This window comes from Schistocerca piceifrons, chromosome 2 (assembly GCF_021461385.2).
Source record: "Schistocerca piceifrons isolate TAMUIC-IGC-003096 chromosome 2, iqSchPice1.1, whole genome shotgun sequence".
NCBI lineage: Eukaryota > Metazoa > Arthropoda > Insecta > Orthoptera > Acrididae > Schistocerca > Schistocerca piceifrons.
Window position 1 is genome coordinate 180,134,325 of NC_060139.1, and position 24,226 is coordinate 180,158,550.

General features: G+C 45.7%; 1 protein-coding gene across 5 annotated transcripts in view; it reads left to right on the forward strand.

Moving 5' to 3' along the window:
- Positions 1 to 24,226, forward strand: part of LOC124777445 (soluble calcium-activated nucleotidase 1) — an 82,796-nt gene that overhangs the window by 5,815 nt on the left and 52,755 nt on the right. For 4 of the 5 annotated variants that reach the window (XR_007015729.1, XR_007015730.1, XM_047252858.1 and 1 more), the window contains exons 2-4: positions 2,193 to 2,396; positions 9,955 to 10,112; positions 23,672 to 23,785. Coding sequence is in view for 3 of the 5 variants with exons in the window: in XM_047252858.1 (XP_047108814.1) it covers positions 2,193 to 2,396; positions 9,955 to 10,112; positions 23,672 to 23,785 (476 nt within the window). In the remaining 2 variants the exon portion in view is untranslated. Of the gene's footprint in view, positions 1 to 2,192; positions 2,397 to 9,954; positions 10,113 to 23,671; positions 24,181 to 24,226 lie in introns of those variants that run through there. The other variant, XM_047252859.1, reaches the window with a different exon arrangement.

The following is a 24,226-nucleotide window of genomic DNA, read 5'->3' on the forward strand; positions in this document are numbered from 1 at the left end:
TTCCTCCCCCATCTCCTCCTTCCCCCCATCTCCTTCCCCCCACTCTCCTCCCCATCTCCTCCTTCCCCCCCCATCTCCTCCTCTCCTCCCCCCCATCTCCTCCTCTCCTTCCCCCCCATCTCCTCCTCACCTTCCCCCCCCATCTCCTACCTCTCCTTCCCCCCCATCTCCTCCTCTCCTTCCCCCCCATTTCCTCCTCTCCTTCCCCCCATCTCCTCCTCTCCTTCCCCCCATCTCCTCCTCTCCTTCCCCCCCATCTCCTCCATCTCCTTCCCCCCACTCCTCCTCTCCTTCCCCCCATCTCCTCCCCCTCTCCTTCCCCCCATCTCTCCTCTCCTTCCCCCATCTCCTCCTCTCCTTCCCCCATCTACTCCTCTCCTTCCCCCCATCTCCTCCTCTCCTTCCCCCCCATCTCCTCCTCTCCTTCCCCCATCTCCTCCTCTCCTTCCCACCTTCTCCTCCTCCGCCTTCCCCCCTTCTCCTCCTCTCCTTCCCCCCCTTCTCCTCCTCTCCTTCCCACCTTTCTGCCTCCTCTTCCTCACCTTCTCCCTCCTCTCCTTCCCCCCTTCCCCTCCTCTCCTTCTCCTCCCCCCTCCCCTTCTCCCCCTTCTTCTCCCCTTCTACCCCCTCTTCGCCCCCTTCTCCCCCTCTTATCCCCCTCTATCCCCTCTCCCCCCTCTTCTCCTTCTCCCCCCTCCCCCTCTTCTCCTTCTCCCCCCTCCCCCCCTCTTCTCCTTCTCCCCCTCCCCCCTCTTCTCCTTCTCCCCCCCTCCCCCCTCTTCTCCTTCTCCCCCCCTCTTCTCCTTCTCCCCCCTCCCCCCTCTTCTCCTTCTCCCCCCCTCCCCCCTCTTCTCCTTCTCCCCCCTCTCCCCCTCTTCTACTTCTTCCCCTCCTCAACTCCCCCCTCTTCCCTCCTCTCCCTCCCCTTCTCTCCCCTCTTCTCCTCCTCCCCTACTCCCCCCTTCCACTCCCCCCTTCCCACTCCCCCCTTCCACTCCCCCCTTCCACTCCCCCCCTTCCACTCTCCCCCCCCTTCCACTCCCCCCCCTTCCACTCCCCCCCTTCCACTCCACCCCTCTTCCACTCCCCCCTCTTGCATCCCTCTCTTCCCCTCCTCATGTTCCCTCTCTTCCCCTCCTCATGCTCCCCCCTCTTCCCCTCCTCATGCTCCCCCTCTTCCCCTCCTCATGCTCCCCCTCTTCCCCCCTCTTCCCCCCTCTTCCCCCCTCTTCCCCCCCCTCTTCCCCCCCTCTTCCCCCCCTCTTCCCCCCCTCTTCCCCCCTCTTCCCCGTCCTCCACCTCTCTTCCCCTCCTCCCCCTCTTCCCCTCCCCCCTCTTGTAGACTTGACATAGGTTACAAGATTATTACACTTATACCAGTTTTGTGACCAAAAAGCTTTGTCCTTTGAAGACAAGGCAGTATCAGTTTTGAAATTCAGAGATATTTCTAATCTCAACTTCAAACACCTCTGTGACCTGTTGAACATATCAGTTCCACCCAATCTCTAACGATCTTGAGGGTTCCCTACATATTGAACTGCTAAAATTTTATAGACTGTGTTTAATTACTCTATCCAACTGCCAGTGGATTGAAGTGCAAAAGTATATGTGACTGTATAAGTGATAAATTTCTGTTATTTCATGATGATGGATAATGGGTGTAAGATATGAGTCTTGAAACACAGTATTCCTGTTCCTTAAATTTTGTAAGCCATTTTCCTATAGTTGTTTACTTTCTGTTGTTTCAGCCTGTTGTCATTTCTTTATGTTGAACTACACTCATAGGTGACACATATGTTTTTAGTTTACATAATGTATTCTGATTTTTGCTTTTTTAAAAAAAAATCATAAGTTCTTTTGAGTCTCTATTTTTCACTTTGCTTCAGGGTTTCTATTTCTGTTGGGCTTAGTCTCATGTATCTGCATTCAGATCCATGACAACGTTACTGTTCTTTGTGGTGTATTTTGATTACATTCATCACATTTTTATGCTTTCATGTTAAATGTTACTATTACCACATGGCTTGAATTTCTAACATCAGATATTTGTATATCCAGTTTGTCTCTTTTCAAAGTTGATTTTATTACAATAATCTTGAGTTTTAGAGGTAATATAAATAAACTAACATTTTAAGATTCAGTTAGATACTGCTTTTTTGATAAAATACGCTTATGAAAATTACTCTTTTCAGGTTTCAAAATGGAGTGGGCTACAGTGAAGGATCAAACCTTGTACATCGGTGGCCTTGGTAAAGAATGGACCACAAGTTCGGGAGAGCTTGTTAACTTCAACCCTCAATGGATTAAAACAGTCTCCGTGTCTGGAGAAGTTTCTCATATAAACTGGCGTGATAAGTACAACAAGATTAGACGTGCTGTAGGGATTGAATTTCCAGGTATCATCATCAGCTGTGTTGACAAAAACCCTTTGTAACAATGTGAAGAAAAATTGTATGTTCTCTCTCTCTCTCTCTCTCTCCTCTCTCTCTCTCTCTCTCTCTCTCTCTCTCTCTCTCTCTCTCTCTCTCTCTCTCTCTGTAGCCGCAGCAACAGTGTTTCTAGGGCCACGGTACTGTGCATTTGGGTGTCTGCAGAGCTTCATAGCTAGTGAACACCATTTTGTGTGGCTGTATGCTACACATCAGTCTGCTATAACTGAGTGGTTGCCTTCCAGGAATTTCCTTTATTGTTTTGTAATCATACTCAAACATACCTCACATAACTTACATTTAATGAGATGGTAACTAATTTCAGTACACAGTTGTCAGTTTTCTTTCCTTGATACATGCTTAAAGGTAATCTAATGTCTCTGAACACATACACATTACTCATAAAATCATCCCCCCAGGGGATCCACAACTCTTTTGTGGATACGTGCGTAGCGAGCACGGGACCCCGAGCTAATGTGGCCTTCCTTCCTTTCCGGGCTGCATACCTTCCCTTTCCGCATCCGTCCCCATCCCCCATCTTCGCCCCCCCCCCCCCCCCCCTCACCTCTGGCTCTTTCCTTCCCTTTCTCCCCCTCTGGGAGTATGATTTGTGCCTACGTCCGGAGACGGGCGCTTGTAAATGTACCGCATTCTTCGCCTTCCTTGCTTGTATGTCTTCATCCTTCCTTTGTCCTTCTCATTTCCTTACCTCTTCTCTTTACCCTTTTCTCCGCTGCGGTGTTTGAGACCTCTCTTCTTTCCTTTCCCTTTCTCTTTCTTCCTCCCTGTGTGTGTCTGAAGGCCGACCCACGCACTTCCATGCGTAGCCGGTGACGGGGTAACGCGTAATTCCCCGCCCCGGGTAGACAGGTAGGACACGTACGTACCCCCTGGTAACGGCCAGGCCCAGGGAGGGGTGATTACCCGAGCTGATACCTTCCGAAAGTGCCGATTGGTCCCTCCGTCCGTTTGTCGGGAGGTGTGACCTGAGGTGTGAACAATCACCTAAGGCGGGAGTGCCCTCAGAGAGGGCTCCCCCAAGGGAGGAGCGCGCCATCGGAGACGCCGGTAATCATGGGGGATTCTTCCGCAATGGTTTCCTCACCTTCCACTATGTCTGCTCACAAACATAAGTTCACTGAGGAGCGCGCCATCGGAGACGCCGGTAATCATGGGGGATTCTTCCGCAATGGTTTCCTCACCTTCCACTATGTCTGCTCACAAACATAAGTTCACTGAGTCCCAGCCACAGTCAGTTCTTCCGTCGTTGCCACAGTTCCTTGTTGTTTCTCGGTCTGACGAAGGTCACGACTTCTCCGCGGTCAACCCTTTCATTATTCAGAAAGGTGTCGACGCAATTGCAGGTCCAGTAAAGTCTTGTTCCAAATTACGGAATGGCACCCTGTTGTTAGAAACAGTCAGTGCCCTCCAGGCACAAAAATTGCTGCATACCTCACTACTACACACCTTCCCTGTCCAGGTGGAACCGCACCGTACTTTAAATTCCTCGCGTGGAGTCGTTTATACACGCTCCCTCGATGGACTGTCTGACGAAGAAATTCAGCACTACCTGTCTGACCAGGGCGTAACGGCTGTTCATAGGGTTATGAAAAGGGTTGACACAAACATCATTCCAACCCGCACTGTCTTCTTGACATTTGACAAAGTTCAACTCCCATCAAAAATCAAAGGAGGCTATGAGATAATTTCTGTTCGCCCTTACGTCCCAAACCCTACGCGTTGCTATCGGCGTCAGCGGTTCAATCACACCAGCCTGTCCTGTTCCAATCCGGCCAAATGTGTTACGTGTGGCAAGGATGCCCATGAGGGTGCTTGTCCACCTCCATTCCCTCGCTGCATCAACTGTATGGGTGACCACGCTGCTTCCTCTCGAGATTGTCCCATTTTTAAGGACGAAAAGCTCATGCAGGAAATTAGTCAAGGAAAAGGTGTCGACCTTTGCTGCTTGAAAATTATTCGCCAGTCGACAGCCCACCGTGCCTCAGAAAGGAAAATACAGCACTGTCCTTGCTTCTCCTCGGCCAACAAAGGAGGCGGCCACACAAACTTGCGACCTCACCTTTAGTGCCACGGTCGTCAGATGGGCCAGCGCAAAGATCGCCCATTCAACCTCACCACTTTCACCTGCCCACTCTCTGGCTCACCCTTCGTCGAGTTCTGCTAAATCTCGAGCCCAAAAGTCAGACACCAAGACTTCGAAAAAAGAGCATACTCGTGAAGAGTTTTTACGTACGGCCACTTCCCAACCATCGGTTCCTCCTTCCTCTAAACATCATACTTCCAAGAAGGCTACAAAGAAACCCAGTTCCTCTCCTTCTCCGCCAAGGCGTGTCCCATCTACAGCACCACCTGGCGGAAATCGCTCTCGGCCATCTTCTGTGTCACTGAGGTGCACTGCTGGCGGCCGATCAACCGGCCGATCGCTGGTGACAGGAGCTGCTCCTGACCAACCTATGGATCAGGATCTTCTGCCTTCGGCTGAATGCCATTCCATGCTGTCGGTCGCAAGCTCAGAGCAGTCGTTGAGTTGACAGTGACCTTGGTCACATTCCTCCATTTTCTGTTCACCCTATGTCCATTATCCACTGGAATATCCGCGGTATTCGAGCCAATCGGGATGAATTGTCGATCCTCTTACGATCCTACTCGCCAGTCATCTTCTGTCTTCAGGAAACAAAGTTGCGTCCCCATGACCGCTTTGTTCTCCCTCATTTTCAGTCCGTCCGATATGATCTCCCCTCTGTTGAAGGCACTCCAGCACATGGAGGACTCGTGATTCTTCTCCATGAAACTCTCCATTATCACCCAATCCATTTAAACACTTCCTTCCAAGCTGTCGCCATCCGTCTTTCCCTTTCCGGATACACGTTCTCTCTTTGTACTGTATACATTCCATCGTCCACACCAATGGCACGAGCTGATCTCCTTCATCATCTTGGTCAGCTTCCACCCCCATATTTCCTGGTTGGAGACTTCAATGCCCGCCACCCGCTTTGGGGATCTCCACAGCCTTGTCCACGTGGCTCACTATTGCTAGACGTATTCCACGAAGCAGATCTAGTTTGCCTCAACACTGGGGTCCCTACATTTTTGTCTGCCTCCACTACAAATTTATCTCATTTGGACCTTGCGGTCGGTACTGTTCTTCTAGCTCGGCGCTTCGACTGGTTCGCCCTTGATGATACACACTTGAGTGACCACTTTCCATGTGTCCTTAGACTGCAGCCTCAACTGCCTTACATGCACCCGCGACGCTGGAAGTTTGCCCAAGCCGATTGGACACTTTTTTCGTCTCTAGCAACATTCGATGACCGTCACTTTCCCAGCGTCAACGATGAGGTCGCACATATTACCGACGTTATTCTTACAGCTGCGGAACATTCAATACCACGCACCTCCGAATTGCCCCGGTGCCCCCCAGTTCCTTGGTGGAACGAGGCATGCCGTGATGCAATACGTGAGCGTCGACGTGCTCTCCACGTTTTCCGCCACCATCCTACTTTGGCCAACTGTATCCGCTATAAGCAGTTCCGAGCGCGATGCCGTCGTGTCATCCGCGATAGCAAGAAGGCAAGCTGGAAATTCTTTATTAGCTCATTTAACACCTTCACTCCCTCCTCGGAAGTTTGGAGTCTGCTTCGACAGTTCTCAGGTGCGCCTAGTTTCTCCCCGGTCTCTGGGCTCACTGTCGCGCATGACACATTAGTGGACCCCGTAACAATTTCTAACTCGTTGGGTCAGCACTTTGCTGAGATTTCGAGCTCTTCAAATTACCCGCCAGCGTTTCTCTTGAAGAAACGTGCAGCAGAAGTGCGACCTCTTGCTTTCTCCTCTCAAAATCGCGAAAGCTACAATACTGTTTTCTCCTTGCGGGAACTCCAGCATGCACTCTCTTCTTCTCGCTCCTCCGCCCCAGGACCAGATGGTATCCACGTCCAAATGTTGCTGCATTTATCAACCCATAGTCTGTGTTACCTCCTTCACCTTTATAATCGAATTTGGACCGACAGTACTTTTCCCAGACGATGGCGGGAAGCTATCGTCGTTCCTGTTCCGAAACCTGGAAAGGACAAACATCTCCCCTCTAGCTATTGCCCCATCTCTCTCACGAGTAGTGTCTGTAAGGTTTTGGAGCGTATTCGTGAATTACCGTTTAGCGTGATGGCTGGAATCCGGCAGTCTTTTAACACCTGCCCAATGCGGATTCCGAAAGCATCGTTCAGCAGTTGACCATCTTGCTGCTCTCTCCACTTATATCATGAACAATTTTCTCCGGAAACGCCAAACAGTAGCAATATTTTTTGATCTGGAGAGAGCATACGATACCTGTTGGAGGACAGGCATCCTCCGCACACTGTTCTCTTGGGGCTTTCGAGGTCGGCTGCCCCTTTTTCTTCGCGAATTTATGGCAGAGTGCACATTTAGGGTGCGGGTGAACACTACTCTCTCCCGTACTTTCTCCCAAGAAAACGGGGTACCCCAGGGCTCCGTGCTGAGTGTTGTACTGTTTGCCATTGCCACCAATCCAATTATGGATTGTCTCCTTCCTGATGTCTCGGGCTCCCTCTTTGTGGATGATTTTGTGATCTACTACAGCTCTCAACGGACCAGCCTTCTTGAACGACGTCTTCAAGGATGTCACGATCGCCTCCACTCTTGGAGCATTGAAACCGGCTTCCGTTTTTCTCCCAGTAAGACCGTTTGTGTTAATTTTTGGCGACGTAAGGAATTTCTTCCGCCCTCCTTACATCTAGGTCCTGTCAACCTTCCGTTTTCAAACGTCGCTAAATTCTTGGGTCTTACGTTTGACAGAAAACTGTGCTGGTCCTCCCACGTTTCCTATCTTTCGGCTCACTGTCTGCGATCCCTCAACACCCTCCGTGTCCTGAATGGTACCTCCTGGGGAGTGGACCGAGTGGTCCTTCTCCGCCTCTATCACGCCTTAGTGCGCTCGAAATTGGACTATGGAAGCATAGTCTACTCCTCTGCTCGGCCGTCTATTCTTCGGCGTTTCGACTCTATCCACCACCGTGGATTACGTTTAGTGTCTGGAGCTTTTTACACCAGCCCTGTGGAAAGCCTTTATGCTGAGACTGCTGAACCTCCGCTGTCCAATTGGCGAGCAGTCCTTCTGAGTCGTTATGCTAGCCATCTGTCTTCCATGCCTGCTAATCCAGCCCATGACTTTTTTTTCGATGCCTCCTGTGATGTAGGGTATGCAGGCCGCCCCTCCTCCCTACTGCCACCGGGAGTCCGCTTCCGTCAACTGCTCCATTCTCTTTCCTCCCGCTTTCCTAAAACCTTCTTGACAACTTGGGGTACAGCACCGCCTTGGCTCCGTCCCCGGATCTGCCTGCTCCGTGACCTTTGTCGATTTCCCAAGGATGGTACCCCTTCACTTGTTTATCGTCGGGCATTTGCTGCTCTATGTGCACAAATGACGGACGCCACATTTATTTACACCGACGACTCGAAAACATCGTTAGGTGTAGGGAGTGCCTATATTGTTGGCGACACCCCAAATCACTTTCGGCTTCCCGACCAGTGTTCGGTTTATACTGCGGAGCTTTACGCTGTTCTACAGGCTGTCCACTACATCCGCTGCCATCAGCGGATACAATCCGTTATCTGCTCAGATTCTCTCAGCTCTCTTCTCAGTCTCCAAGCTCTTTATCCTGTGCACCCTCTGGTCCACCGGATTCAGGACTGTCTGCGCTTGCTCCACCTGGGGGGCTCTCGGTGGCGTTCCTCTGGCTCCCGGGACACGTTGGTATCTGTGGAAATGAGGCGGCCGATATTGCAGCCAAGGCTGCAGTCTCTCTTCCTCGGCCAGCTATTCAATCGATTCCCTTCGCCGATCTACGGAGCGTTCTATGTCGACGTGTTGTTCATTTATGGCACATGCATTGGTCGACACTTACCCATAATAAATTGCGGGACATAAAAGCTCTTCCTTGTGCCTGGACCTCTTCCTCCCGAACGCGTCGTCGGGAGGAGGTAATTTTAACTAGACTCCGGATAGGGCACTATCTTTTTAGCCATCGGCATCTTTTAAGCGGTGATCCTCCCCCACTCTGTCCCCACTGCTCTCAGCTGTGGACGGTAAGACACCTTTTAATTGAGTGCCCCTATTTTAATCCGTTACACTCCCGTCTACAGCTATTGCCTGATATATCGTCGATTTTAGCAGATGACACGCGCTCAGCCGGCCGCGTTCTCAATTTTATTAGTGCCAGTGAAATGACGTCAGTCATTTGAAGCTTTTTTTGGGGACAACCAACCCCTTCCTGTAGTGAATTTTTAAGCCTTCCTTCTGCCTTTAGTTTCTCCAATTTTATGACTTTCGTTCCCATTGCAGCTGGTTTTCAATTTCGGTTTTTTACTGTTTCCTAAGTCACGGACCGGGCACTAATGACCATAGAAGTTTTGCGCCCTAAAACCAAAACAAACAAACAAAAAAACAAAAAAAAAATCATAAATAAGATTTATGGTTGCATGTTGAAATTCTTTTAACTTTCATACTTGAACCAGAACCACTTACGTATTCGAGACTTCATTAAAGTAGTCCTGTTAGATAACACTGTTTAAAATAAATTAAAAGCTTCTCATTAGTCACTGACCCATTGAAGTCATGCTTTCCTAAGTGCTATAATACCTTAGCACAGGAGCATCATTGTCTGAAATGTGTGTTTGGGATACACAGTGCTCTTGTCCAAGGGCCTCAGTTCCTTGACGTGTCATGGACATAGCCTATTTAAGTTGAACCAATTTGCAGAAAAGAAGGGGAAGATGTGATATGAAATATGAAATGTGCAGAACATGATGAAAAGGTATACAGTAAACATGCCAAAATTACCTTTATATGTATTCAGCTTGCTGTTTTAATCCAAATATTTAAAGAGTCTGTCTTCCTGTGTAAAAGTGTATCCTAGTATTCCTTTAATCTCTTACTTTTTCCTAAATGTTACAAGTACGTTCCCACCAGATTAGTACATAAAAAGCAACTATATGCAAAATATATTGCGTCTTCACACGAACTTTGTTTCAAAGTATGCATAAATTCCTCACACAACCTGTTTTTAGCAAGGAAAAATGTGAAGATGTGACAGTATCAAAGTGCATCTCATACAGAAAGTGGTCTAAAATCCAGCAGCCTCTGAGATTTATATCTTTTCGACCTGTGCAGAGTAAAAAATTGCTTGCTGTTTGTGCCCCATGCCACTGAGTAATATGTGCAAAGTTGGAAGTGACAACAAAGTGAACAACCACCACCTCAAAAGAAAATATTTTACATGAGTTTATAAAAATTATTTCCTCCCAAATGTATCACACTTTTGCAAGATGTCTGGAAGTAGGAATTTGGAGAATTTACATATTTATATAAGCAAATGAAAGAAATGGTTTCATGTGTGAGAAGAAATGTAACACACAATTTTGCATCTAGAAGAGAGAGTTTCTGTATTAGTTTACTGTAAACAAAAGTAACAGCTCATATTGTTTACAGGGTACATGATCCATGAAGCAGTTTCATGGAGTACATACCATAAACGCTGGTTTTTCCTTCCAAGACGTTCCTCAAAAGAAAAATATGATGAAAATCTGGATAATGAAAGAGGAACTAACATGATTATCACAGCTGATGAAAACTTTGATGATATAAAGGTAAAAAACAGTAATACATTGAATAAAAGTTTAATAGTAACAATAAATTGATACTATGTACATATACTCCTAGTAATATTGAATAATTGCTTCCTAATGTTCTGCAAAATTAAATTTTTGGTCATAACAAGTTTTGGGCTTCCTAGGCCATCGTCATCTGATTACTAAGTGTCACAAACACAGATCAAATTATGTAAGGCTTGCACAGATATTATTAATACAAAAGGTACAAAAAGTTACATGTAGGGAGGTTACATAGAAAATATTATTTCTTTTCATCACATAGAAAGTTTCATTAAATGAAAAAGGAAACAGTTTTTTATATTCGGATACATTTAACAAATGATGAAAAATCAAGTTTAACTGAAAATTGTCATCTAACATTTATATAAGTGAAACTTCATTTAACAGAGGAGAAGAAGGATACCGAGTTTGATCATCTGCATTACGAAAAGACTAACTCAGGGCATGGTCACCTGGTCCCAGTTGTAGACTGTCTCTCTGATAGCTTCCAGAGGCAACAGAAATTTGAATTTCTATGTTTCACATAATTATTCACCAGATTTTTTTAAAAAATAAATACTGTAATAATCCACTCATTAATATAAGATTATTATGTTAAAAGTTTAACACTATAAGGCAAGTATTAACATTAGAAACTTTGTATATGCCTGGAGGCAGCCAGAATAAATTCATCCACTATTTGAGTGTGAAAGCACTTGATAACTTCCAACAACCTTTACAAATAATTTCAAACCTTCACAAAACTTTTTCACATTGACATCTTTCACAAAAGCTGGAAGGAAAAAAGTTTATTGTTTAATCTTTTTTGCTGTTTGTGCAGTAAAACTGCTGCATCAAGCATGAAGTTTTAATTTATTACTTATTTCCTACTACTCTGTATACAGTACATTTTGCAGACAGTGTCTACATGTACCACAAAAGGTATCAGCGAAATTACCATTGTGCAACACATACCTCTGGAGATATGACATAAACATTGAGATGCATTCAAAGCCATATTTTTCTTAAAACTGAGTGTAGATTATACAGACTACACTCAAAGTTCAGGGAGAGGAAATAAAAACTTTGAGATTTGCTGATGACTTTGTAATTCTGTCAGAGGGAGCAAAGGACTTGGGAGAGCTGCTAAATGGAATGGACATTGTCTTGCAAGGAGGATAATATAAAATAAACATCAACAAAAGCAAAACAAGGATAATGGAATGTAGTGAAATTAAATCAGGTGATACTTAGGGAATTAGATTAGGAAATGATATACTTAAAGTAGTAGATGTGTTTTGCTATTTGTGCAGCAAAATAAATGGTGGCCGAAATTGAGAGGGTGGAAAATGTAACTGGTAATGGCAAGCAAAATGTTTCTGAAGAAGAGAATTTGTTAAGATCAAACACAGATTTAAGTGTTATGAAGTCCTTTCTGAAAGTATTTGTGTGGAGTGTAGCCACATATGGAAATGAAACGTGGTTGTTAAATAGTTTATACAAGAAGAGAAGAGAAGCCTTTGAAATGTTGTGCTGCAGAATAATGCTGAAGATTAGATATGTAGATCCTTTAACTAATGAGCAGATACTAAACAGAACTGGGAGAAAAGAAATTTGTGGCACAGCCTGTCAAGTAGAAGGGTTTGGTTGATAGGTCTTATTCTGAGACATCAAGGGATCACCAGCTTAGTATTGGAGGGAAGTGTGGGAGTAATAATCGTAGAGAGAGACCAAGAGGTGAATACTGTAAGCACTCAAAAGGATGCAAGCTGCAGTAGTTACTCAGAGATTTAGAGGCATGCACAGGATATAGTAGCGTGGAGAGCTGCATAAAACCAGTTTTTGGCACTGAAGACCATAACAGCATACTCATCCAGTATTTGAGTTTGTGACTGCCAACAAACTTCAAACATAAATGACTGTTTCTAAACTTTCTCTCACTTCAATGCTAGATGTAAAATATTTGACCCCATTGACTCATTTATAAAGTAAAAAGTTTGAAGCAGTTTTATACATGGGAGTTAGTTTAGTAAAGAATAGAAGAGTTTACTGGTTTAATACGAACCTGGAATTCTTTATCATGTTTTTGTTGGTCTCCAATATTTCCAGAAGGGCCATCCTTCAGCTTTGCTTAACGAAGTATAAAACTTCACACTCTTAAGTCATATGAGTGGTTTTCTGTTAAAAAGATTATTGGCAAAGGTTGAATTCTTCTTTCTTAATCTCATGCCTCTCTCATGTTCAGATAATCTAATTGCCTTAGCTCTGACAGACTGACCGACCAACCAGTATATACAGTGTGGTTATAATTAAAGTTCCAGGTCCAAAACACTGTAAGCATAAGAACCATTGTTCAGAATTACATCAAATTTGAACTGAATATTATCGAATAGAAGGGAAAAGTTGTGTAAAAAAATGAAAATTTGCAAAAATCTTACCCTCAGACGGTGCTGTAAGTGACAGAATATGCATAGGATGCCAGGTACACAGCTGTTCCGCAGTTTGCATCTGAGCTGCTCGGCAAGCCTATCTCAAGCAGGATTGTGTGTTGCTGATAAAGCTCTTCTACTACAATGGTGACTGCGCGCTAGTTACTCTGCAGAAGTTCTGGACACTCAAGGGTATGAAGAGGCATTTATCCACTGCTGCCAAGGCTCTGGAGAAGTGATTGCACTTCAAAAGACCCAATCTTTTTGAATGTCAATGTGACTGTGGGAGAAAAAAATTGATTTGACGTCAGTAGAAGGTGTGGTTGCAGTATTACATGTGCGATTGAGTGGTGGTGTGCAAACATGCAGTGCATGGGAAGTTGTACGAGCTTTGGACTTGCCTGTGGACGTGGTACATAAAATTCGACAAAACACCCTGCTTTGCTATCTATACAGAATTACTTATGTTCAGAAGTTGCTTCATGCTGACCTGCATGAAAGGCAAATGTTTGCTCTAGAATTTCTTGCTTGCATGGAAGTGGACAATGAGTTGCCATGGAACATTCTGTGGACGGATGAACACCATTTCTGCCTGCAGGGACACGTCAGTACACAGAATTATACAATATGGCACATCAGCCAATACCTCTTCATTCTGCAAAGGTGACTTGTTTGATGGCATTGTTTATCATAGGGCCATATTTTATCAAGGAAATGAGTCCTGCAGTGCCTCGTACCTATATTACCACTGGTACACACTGTGAGAGTCTTTCGTGCACCAGCATTGTTCCAACCCATCAGCAGCATGGATATGTGGGTTGGATCATTTTTATGCAAAATGGCACTACTCTGCACATTGCACAGCCAGTGAAACAGCTGCTGCAAAGGAAACTTTGAAACTGCTTAAACTGTCAGCTGCCATTTCTGTTGTATAAGACTTCATACACAACTGTAAGAATAGCTAGCCTACAGAGTGGTGCGACAACTGTTATTTTAGGGAAGCTGGACAGGAGCAGAAATGATAAGCGAACAAATTAACATAGTAAAAAGAAGATTTACTGAACTTGTATTTCTGTAAGCATACAGAGGCTCATTACAAATAATGCAGCTCGGTGTCAACAAGGAAGAGGCTCTCTGAACTAAAGCACAAATAGTGGTGTTGGAGTATTGACTAGGCGCCACCTACATAGACTCAAAGCGCGAATGTGCAGAGTCACTGTCACCGGCCATACCATATTGCAGAGGTAGGGGCGGCTCATGGTCCAGAGCCGCTGGAGGTGTGGCTCAGTGTACAAGTGCCTTTAAGTCTGCCAGATCCCACCCTAATGCTACCAGTGTGTGTTGGAAACTCACAATTCCATTGCTAACTTTGATGCTCGTGGGGTGGTTTCGTTACATGATACCACAATTTCCCTATAGCCTGGCTGTACAGATAACATGTTAGTCAGTGTGACTTCTAGCTGTGGGGTTATCTGAAACGTGCTCAGATACAAATGTAGCTTAATTGAAGGCATGCATTGCACAGCACATCCTGAATGTGATCCATGAGACACTCTGATCTGTTGGGGAAAGTACTGTTTCTTGATTTCAGTTGTAGCAGAAAACTGTGAACAGCTTATTGAACATGTTACACCAGTCTCTTGGCAATTAATAACAGATTTAATTGTTGTTTTGTGTGGTTTTTGGTCTCAGAACAATTAAAAACTAATATTAGAGTTGCTTTTTATGCAGTTTTGGCCCCAGGATAATTAAAATAATTAAAAACAGATTTTCCTGTCTGATATGTCACAACCTTGCTAAGTGGATGGGCTTACCTGACTAAAAGTACCAGAACTGTTGAATGCAAAACTTATGTGATCATGTATTTCGCACTATAGGGTTGGTTTAATGTGTGAATCACACCATAGCTGTTGTATTGTGGTTCATGTGTCATTTGTAATAGAACCCATTTCCATTATGGTGCCTACGATGCAATTTTTTTTTTTTTTTTTTTGTTTTTTTTTTTTTGTGTGTGTGTGTGTGTGTGTGTGTGTGTGTGTGTGTGTGTGTATGGATGTATTTCACAAAAAAACTGAGTATTGTAAGCTGACCAATAGACCACTACTGTTAAAGCACTGTAAACCATGGCAAATTCTTAAATTGTATTTCAGATATATTTAATGAGTCTTTTCCTACTAGATCTTGTCAAATAAATGTAAATAGTAAACTTAGATTACACCAGGAACAAAAATTTCTAGTGCTAGAAAAAAGATAACTACGTAACGAATTAAAATCGAACAGAAATCCTGATTTTGTTATGTATGTCAAACACGATAATGTTTTATTTGGGAAAGCTGTAGTAGCAGCTAAAAAAATAGCAAATAGTACATTTATTCTCAAACATAAAAGTAAGCAAAAACATTGTGATCACTTGTTCAGTCAGAATTAGGAGCCAAAGTCAATAGTCAAGAGATTTTGAAAATTAAATTTGGAAATATTATAATAAATCCTGTTCAGCTGTCAAACTGTTTCAACAAATTCTTCTTGACTGCAGCAAGATTGGAGGTAGATACGGCAACTTAACAAGACAAAGCAAATTTCATAATCTTGGTAAACAAGTGGAACTCATCTTTTAAAGTGTTTGAAAGAAGCATCCAAAGGTTGTGGAAAATGAGAAACTGTCTTATAAAAACCCTCGTCTGGGTGGGATGAGATACCCGCTTCTGTAGTCAAGAGTGTACATAACATAATTTCACAACCACTGTCAGTTATTATAAGCTAGCTTTTGAGCAGGGATGTTTTCCAGATGTATTGAAATATGCCGAGAAAAAACTATTATTCAAATAGGGTTCAACAGAAGATATGGGATACTGCCCTATCTCTCTTCTACTAGTCTTCTCCAAAGTGTCGGGAAACATTGCAGCAAGATAGATTTAAAAATGTCTTCTTTTAAATGACACAATTTTTAAAACCCTGTTTGTATTTCAACAGGGAAAAGCATTGTAAATGACTTCAGTGAGTTTACTGATAAAATATCTCCACATTAGATAAAGCTAAAAAGGTCTCAAGAATATCATGTGATCTTACAAAAGTGTTAGATTCAGTGACCCACTCCTTCCTTCTTCACAAATTACGGATATAGGGAATCAGGCCACTGCTTTACAGTGGTTCAACTCTTATTTAACAGTTAGGAAAGGAGGAGTAATTGTAACTTCCAGTTCAAGAAATTACTCCTGAAACTGGAAAAAAAATTCCCTGAGGAATTCTTTAACATTCAGTATTGATTCCCAATCTTTTCCATTTCTGTGTAAACGACCTATCACTTGTCATTGATGTTCATTAAATTTTATTTACTGACAATATGTCAGTTCTAATTGGAAGTGTGAGGTACCTGAAAGAATTCCAGGAAGTGTCAAAAATACTCTAAAATGTTTTGCATATTGATTCTGCCAAAATGGACTAAAACTAAATGTAACTAAAACTAAAATGTTGCAGTTTGGAGCTAAAGCATTAGAATGGAGTGAAATAAAGACAACTCACAATGATCAGGATTTCCCAGATGCAAATAGTGTGAAGTTCTTAGGCATAAATCTTGATAAAAATCTAAATTTAAAGGTTGACTGCTTAGCAAGTAAACTTAAAAGCTTAGCATTTGCAGTGTGTATTTTGCCATGTTTCACAAATATAGACAACAGAAAGGTAGTCTATCACCACTACTTTGAGTCAGTTATTCATTCTGACAAAATCTTTTGGGGAAATTCAACAAATGCCATGAGACTTCTAGTATTATAAAAGAAAATAATTAGGAACATGTGTGTTGCCTGCAAAACAATGGTTATCCTGTTGACCACTGTTCTTATTTAAAAATACTGTTATATGGGGTTTAAAATTAATTAAACGGCAGTAATGTATTTAAACATAGAGCTTGGTTCACTGGAAACCCACGTGGGAGGTTAGAGTTCTCCCTTTGTGTGTGTGTGTGTGTGTGTGTGTGTGTGTGTGTGTGTGTGTTTAGTTAGATCAAGTAGTGTGTAAGCCTAGGGACCGATGACCTTAGCAGTTTGGTCCCACAAGAACTTACCACAAATTTCCAAACATAATGTTTATGTACTGTCTCACCATTAGTATGTTGGTCACTAAATTTTGGTGAAACATGCACACACATCTCTTCTAATCTCTGCAATATATTGTAATGACAATAATGAAATGTACTTGTGAAAAACTGTAAGTACTAAAGGACTATTTATATTTATTGTATAGCGTAATAACTATTACTAAAATTGACTGCTTATGTTCAAAAGTAAGGTTATGTAGAAAACATTCAATGAAAAAGTCTCTGTGGAGCATCATAACTGATTGGTCACTTATCTTTCATTAGCACTTAGATCTTCACAGTGTGAGATCATTATTTCAGGACCCAATATGTATAGTTTCTGATAACGCAGTCAAGTCTGTGACAGCTGAATGCAGTCTGATTTTTGATCTTTCTGGATCAAGGTTGAAATCATTCACCATAATCTAAATCTTCAAGAAAATTTTGGCACAGTCTGTGAGCCCCCTGCGGGTTCAGGGGTAAGAATAGGCCCGTGGTATTCCTGCCTGTCGTAAGAGGCGACTAAAAGGAGTCTCAAACGTTCCGGCCTTATGTGTTGGTCCCCTCTCGGGTTTGACCTCCATCTTTCTAAATTCTTCCGAAGAACGAGCCAATTGGGGAAGTGCACCTTATTTGGTGCGTTGTGTCCATTTTGCGTTGAGAACTTTCGCCAGCTTATTCGTCGTTGCATTGCAGTCCTGCCTGCCCTCCATCTCTTGGGCATGGATACATTCCTGCGTGCACTTTCCACCTTGCGCTGTGCAGTGCCACTTTCTGCACTGACGACGACCATGGACCGCATGTCACCTAACATCCACCACGGTAGCCAGTCCATTGTGGTGGGGCCGCCATGTACCCTGTTGGTTGTAGCCCCCTGACAACACAGGGATCGCTCTACTGATGCCTGCGCCGTTAACTCCCCAAGTATGCCAAGGAGTAGATGCCCATCTCCCTGGGGCATCAGGACTCCCGGCAATGGCCATCCTGCCAGGTGGCTATTGCTGCGGCTGGGTGGCGCCCGTGGGGAGGACCCTTGGTCGGAGTAGGTGGCATCAGGGCGGATGACCCGCAATGAAGCGTGGTACATCATCTCTCGCTGGCAGCCAGCCACCAGCTGTCTCTAAGTGTTTGAGGGCTCATTTTAAAGCTAATGTTTATGACCCTAAATCGTTCCCCTCCCTGGCCACACCATGGGAAAGGCAATGAATGACAGTGACATGTATTCGCCCAGGTATCTCATCTGTACCACAGCTGATGGTGAATCTTTTCTATCTGTGAAGCCTCAGTTCTTTGTAGAGCATTTAGAAGACAAGTTTGGGGAAGTGGAGGGCTTGTCCAAAATGCACTCTGGGTCAGTTTTGATAAAAACGGCATCCTCTGCCCAGTCACGCAGGTTACTTGCTTGTGACAAGTTGGGGGATGTTAACGTTACCATCACCCCACATAAGAGTTTAAATATGGTCCAGGGTATTATTTTCCATAGGGACCTACTTTTGCAGTCTGATGACGAGCTGCGCGCCAACTTAGAGCGTCGAGGTGTTCATTTCGTCTGGCGCGTTCATCGGGGTCCGAGGGACAATCAGGTTGCTACCGGTGCCTTCATCTTGGCCTTCGAGGGTGATGTTTTACCCGAAAAGGTTAAGGTGATGGTTTACCGTTGTGATGTTAAGCCATATATCCCTCCTCCGATGCGGTGTTTCAAATGCTGGAAGTTCGGTCACATGTCGTCTCGCTGTACTTCCAGCCTCACATGTCGAGATTGCGGACGCCCATCTCATCCCGATACTCCATGTGCCCCGCCTCCCATCTGTGTCAACTGTGGAGAACCTCATTCACCTTGCTCGCCGGACTGGAGTATCTTACAGAAAGAACGCAAAATCACGGAATATAAGACCCTGGACCGACTGACCTACACTGAGGCTAAGCGGAAATTTGAACGGCTACATCCCGTGCGCATGATGTCATCTTATGCCTCCACTGTCACTCCTGCTCCAGCTCCTTCAGCTGCAAGACACACAGTCAGCTCTCAGAGTCAGAGGACCTCACCTGCCCCCTTGACGATGGGGGCCACTTCTCTCACTGTTGCTCCCACACCAGCTACCTCGGGAGCAGCACCCTCTCAACCACTGGGGACACCAGTCCCCACGTCTTCTTCAGTGCCTCTCGCTCGGAAGGGATCCCTTGGGTCACTCCCTTCCCAGGTTCCTACCAGCGGCGCAGCAGACACCAACCAGTGGCTGAAGAAGCCACAGGTCGCTGGTCGTCAAGCTTCACGATCATCTTCGGTCCCGGAGACTGACTCCAATAAGCCCTCTCAGCAACGGCAACCAAAGGAACAGTGAGACAAAACGACACTGAAGACCCGTAAGGCGGTGGCACCTACTCCACCGCTACCTACAAGCTCTCTGTCTGAGGATGAGGTGGAGATTCTTGTGTCCGCTGAGGACCTTGATCTCGCCGGTCCCTCAGACGCAATAGTTAGCACTTTCCCAGGTGCCCCATCAGAGGCAGTAGGTGACCCATCAGCGTAATTGCCTTCCCAGTCCCTTCACGCCTTTCTCAGCCATGGACAATATCATCCTCCAGTGGAACTGCAGCGGTTTCTTCCACCATCTAGCTGAGCTGCGACAGCTTATCAGCCTTTACCCTTTCTTCTGCATTGCTATTCAGGAAACTTGGTTTCCAGCAATGTGAACCCCCACCCTCTGTGGCTATCGGGGTTATTATGAGAACCGGGCAGCTTATGAAAGGGTGTCTGGTGGCGTCTGCATATATGTCCTTAACTCTCTTCACAGGGAGTCTGTCCCTCTACAAACACATTTAGAGGCTGTCGCTGTTTGGGTGTGGACGCCACAGGCTGTTACCGTCTGCAGTCTTTATCTTCCACCGGAAGGCGATGTCGCGTAGCATGTCCTGGCGGCACTGATAGCCCAATTGCTGCCACCCTTCTTGTTACTGGGAGACTTCAACGCCCATAACCCTCTGTGGGGTAGGTCGGTGGCGACAGGTCGAGACGCCACCATTGAGCATTTATTAGCACAGCTTGATCTTTCGCTTTTAAATGATGGTTCCTTCACACACTTCAGTGTGGCACATGGCACATACTCCGCCATCGACCTTTCGATCTGCAGCCCTAGCCTCTTACCGTCTGTCCAATGGAGAGAGCATGACGACCTGTGTGGTAGTGACCACTTTCCGATCTTTCTGTCACTGCCACAGCGTCAGTCTTCTGGGCGGCCTTGCAAGTGGGCCATGAATAAGGCTGACTGGGACTTGTTTTCCTCCACTGCCGCTATTGAGCCTCTCTCTAGTGATGATATTGATGCGGTGGTTCAATCGGTCACCACCGGCATCGTTACTGCCGCCGAATCTGCCATTCCCCGTTCTTCTGGGTCCCCTCGGCGGCGGACTGTGCCTTCATGGTCGCCTGAGATCGCTGAAGCGATTAAAGATCGCCGGCGGGCGCTCCAGCGTCACAAGCGACGTCCCGCCATTGAACACCTTATCGCCTTCAAACAGCTGCATGCGCGAGCACGCCGCCTTATCCGCCAACGCAAGCAGGAGTGCTGGGAGCGGTATGTATCAACCATTGGCCTCCATGTCACTATCGCAGGTCTGGGCCAAGATTCGACGCGTCTACGGCAATCGGACCCCTGTCAGCGTCCCTGCGCTCTCACTGAACGGAGCAGTTTGTACTGACTCCGACGTCATTGCAAACCGCTTCGCAGAGCATTTTGCTCTGAGTTCCGCTACTGTTCTGCCACTTACCCCCTGGCCTTCCGCTCCATTAAAGAGCGGATGGAACGTCGGAGCCTTTCGTTTCGCACCCTACATCCAGAATCGTACAATGTTCCATTCAGTGAGTGGGAATTTCGCAGTGCCCTAGCCGCTTACCCTGATACCGCTCCTGGGCCAGATGGCATCCACTGTCAGATGCTGAAACACCTTTCAGTGGACTGCCAGCGACGGCTACTTGACCTTTACAACCGTATTTGGGTCAAGGGTGAGTTTCCGTCGCAATGGCGGGAAAGTATTGTTATCCCCATTCTGACAGCAGGCAAGAACCCTTTGGAGGTGGACAGCTACCGTCCCATTAGCCTCACCAACGTTCTTTGCAAGCTGCTTGAATGGATGGTGAGCCGGCACTTAAATTGGGTACTGGAGTCTCGGGGCCTTCTGGCTCCATCTCAGGGTGGGTTCCGTAAAGGCCGCTCCGCCGCCGACAATCTGGTGAGCCTGGAGTCAGCCATCCGTACTGCCTTTGCCCGCCGTCAGCACCTGGTCGCTGTCTTTTTCGACATGCGGAAGGCGTACGATACGACATGGCGTCATGACATCCTTTCTACACTTCATGGATGGGGTCTTCGGGGCTCTCTGCCGATCTTTATCCGCAATTTTCTGTCGTATCGTACCCTCCTCATGCAAGTCGCGGCCTCCCATAGTTCCTCCCGAGTCCAGGAGAACGGTGTGCCACAGGAATCTGTTTTAAATGTCTGCCTGTTTTTAATAGCCATTAACGGGCTCGCTGTGGCAGTGGGGACATCTGTCTCAGCGTCCCTGTATGCTGACGACTTCTGCCTTTACTACAGCTCTATTGGCATTGCAGCTGCTGAATGTCAGCTACAGGGCGCTATCCGTAAGGCGCAGTCTTGGGCTGTAGTTCATGGGTTCCAGTTTTCCACAGCGAAGACCTGCGTTATGCATTTCTGCCAGCGACGCACTGTCCACCCGGAGCCGCGGCTTTATCTTGACGGCGAACTTCTTGCAGTGGTGGAATCACACAGGTTTTTGGGGGTGGTTTTCGATGCCCGGTTGACTTGGCTGCCTCATATCCAGCAGCTTAAACAGGCGTGTTGGCGGCATCTAAATGCTCTGCGATGCTTGAGCCACACCCGCTGGGGCGCCGACCACTCTACCCTGTTACGGCTCTACCAGGTGTTAATCCAGACCCGTCTGGATTATGGGAGCCTGGCTTATGGCTCAGCATCCCCATCTGCGTTGCAGGTGCTGGACCCAATCCTCCACAGCGGGATACGCATTGCCACTGGTGCTTTCCGGACCAGCCCAGTGGACAGCATACTTGCGGAGGCAGGTGTCCCTCCATTGCGGTTAAGGCGCCAAAATTTAATGGCCGCTTATGCTGCCCATGTTTTTAGCTTGCTCGGGCATCCAAACTATCGTCTTCTGTTCCCGCAATCGGTCGTCCATCTGCCAGAACGTCATCCCCGGTCAGGTTGTACGATCGTGGTCCACGTCAAAGAGCTTCTCTCCGGGCTTAGGGTTTTCACTGTTCCACCTCCTTTCCGGGCCACTTTGCATACACCCCCATGGTGTGCTCCTCGCCCTTGCCTTCAGCTCGACTTGGCACAGGGCCCGAAGGACTCAGTCCCTCCAGAGGCCTTCCGCAGCCGCTTTTATTCCGTCCTGGCCACGTATCAGGGCTCTGGCATTGTTTACACTGACGGTTCGATGGTTGCTGGTCATGTCGGTTATGCGCTAACTCTAGGAGACCATTCTGAACAACGTTCCTTGCCAGATGGCTGTAGCGTTTATACTGCTGAGCTGGTCGCCATCTTTTGTGCCCTAGAGTATATCCGCTCCTGCTCAGGTGAGTCCTTCGTTATCTGTAGCGATTCCCTGAGCGGTTTACGAGCTCTCGACCAGTGTTTCCCTCGTTCTCGTCTGGTGATGGCTATCCATGAGTCCCTGCATACTCTTGCCTGTTGCGGCCACTCTGTGGTCTTTGTGTGGACCCCCGGTCATGTCGGTATCCCGGGCAATGCACATGTTGACCGCCTGGCGAAAGAGGCCACCAGTAAACCATCTCTGGATGTTGACCTCCCAGAGACTGATTTGCGGGCAGTCTTACGCCGCAAAGTTTTTGCACTATGGGACGATGAATGGCGCGAACTGACAACACGTAATAAACTCCGTGCTGTCAAGGAGACGACAGCATTGTGGTGGTCATCCCTGCGAGCCACTCGCAGGGACTCTGTAGTCCTTTGCCGGCTCCGCATTGGCCACTCCCGGCTGACACACAGTTATTTACTGCACCAGGAGGACCCTCCTCTATGTCGCTGCGGGGCGGCTTTGACAGTGGCCCACATTTTGTTGGCCTGCCCCCTTTTAGCTGTGGTCAGGCAGACATTTGCGCTGCCTGATATGCTCCCTGCCCTTTTATCTGATGACCCTGCTATGGCTGGCTTAGTTTTACGTTTCATTCGGGCAGGGGGTTTTTATCGTTTAATCTGAGTGTTTGTTATGTTCTTTTGTGTTGATTCTGGCCATTGGCCTACAATTTTAATCTGAGTTTTTAATGAGTTTCTCGGTGGTTGGCTTTTTCTTTTTTGTTTCTATGGTCGGCCAACCACAGTCACACTCTGTGTGATTTTAGTTCGTCTTGTCTGGTCTTTGTCTAAGTTTCTCTTGTTCTGTGTCGTCTGTGATCTATTCTGTTACTCGTTTTTATTCTCTGTGGGTGTTTTTCGTATTTGGAAAAAGGGACCGATGACCGTAGCAGTCTGGTCCCTTTAATCCCACAAACCAACCAACCAACCAAACGCCTGTGAATTACTTTTCCCTTTAATCCCACAAACCAACCAACCAACCAACAGCCTGTGAATTACTTTTCACTACTTTTAATCATTACTGCTTCTTAAAATTGATAACATCATTTTTATATCTTTGCATTAAATCCAGATGAGTTGGATGTGATTTTCAGTAAGTGTTTGTATCCATAAAATTAGTTCTCGGCAGGAATTTCACACTAGGGTGGGCTTTGGAACTGACATGGCCATTTTTCTCACTTTACATAACACAAGCATATTGCTAGTGATATCTGGTGCCATTTTTAATTCTTGTGCATATTCTAAATAGACATTGCATGTTGGTTACAAAAGTGAGTTGATTGTGACCTTTGTTGTAAGATCAAGGGATGCAGGGACAAAATAAAGCTATGATATTTCTTCATGTACTTCATCTGTAAATCTCTTGTAAGAGAATGTCTTCCTTTGTATTGTGTTGCCCAGTGCACATTTGTAACTTTCTTTTTACAGGTTACTTTCGTTGGGGAAGTTGTTCCTACCCATGGATTTTCATCTTTCAAGTTTTTGCCAGGAACTGATGACAGTATAATAGTAGCACTCAAAACAATGGAGACTTCTAAAGAGGTGCGGACATTTGTTATGGCATTTACAGTTACTGGTAAAATACTGCTTAAAGAAACTCCTGTTGCTGAGATGAAGTATGAAGGCCTTGAATTTATTTAAAATTCATGTTATATTAACAGGGTGAAGTTAACTTGTTCATTTTGTACACATGCTGCAGGCATGATTAGAGATGACCTCATGGATGAAAAGAAGTACAGTCTTCTGTACTGAATAGTCATAAGTGTCAGTAATGAAATTTAGAACATTACATTAAAATTTGTAATTACCATGATCTGCATTAAGTTCATGCAGAATAGTATGTAAAAAAAATGTGGCTGTGCTAAAGAAAGTAATTTTATTCTTGAATGTAAGTGTACGTTGTATATTGTTAAAGAATAAATAATTTATTTCTGTAACTGACGTAAAATTTTTTTGTTAGACCAATTCCATGTTAGCTGTATC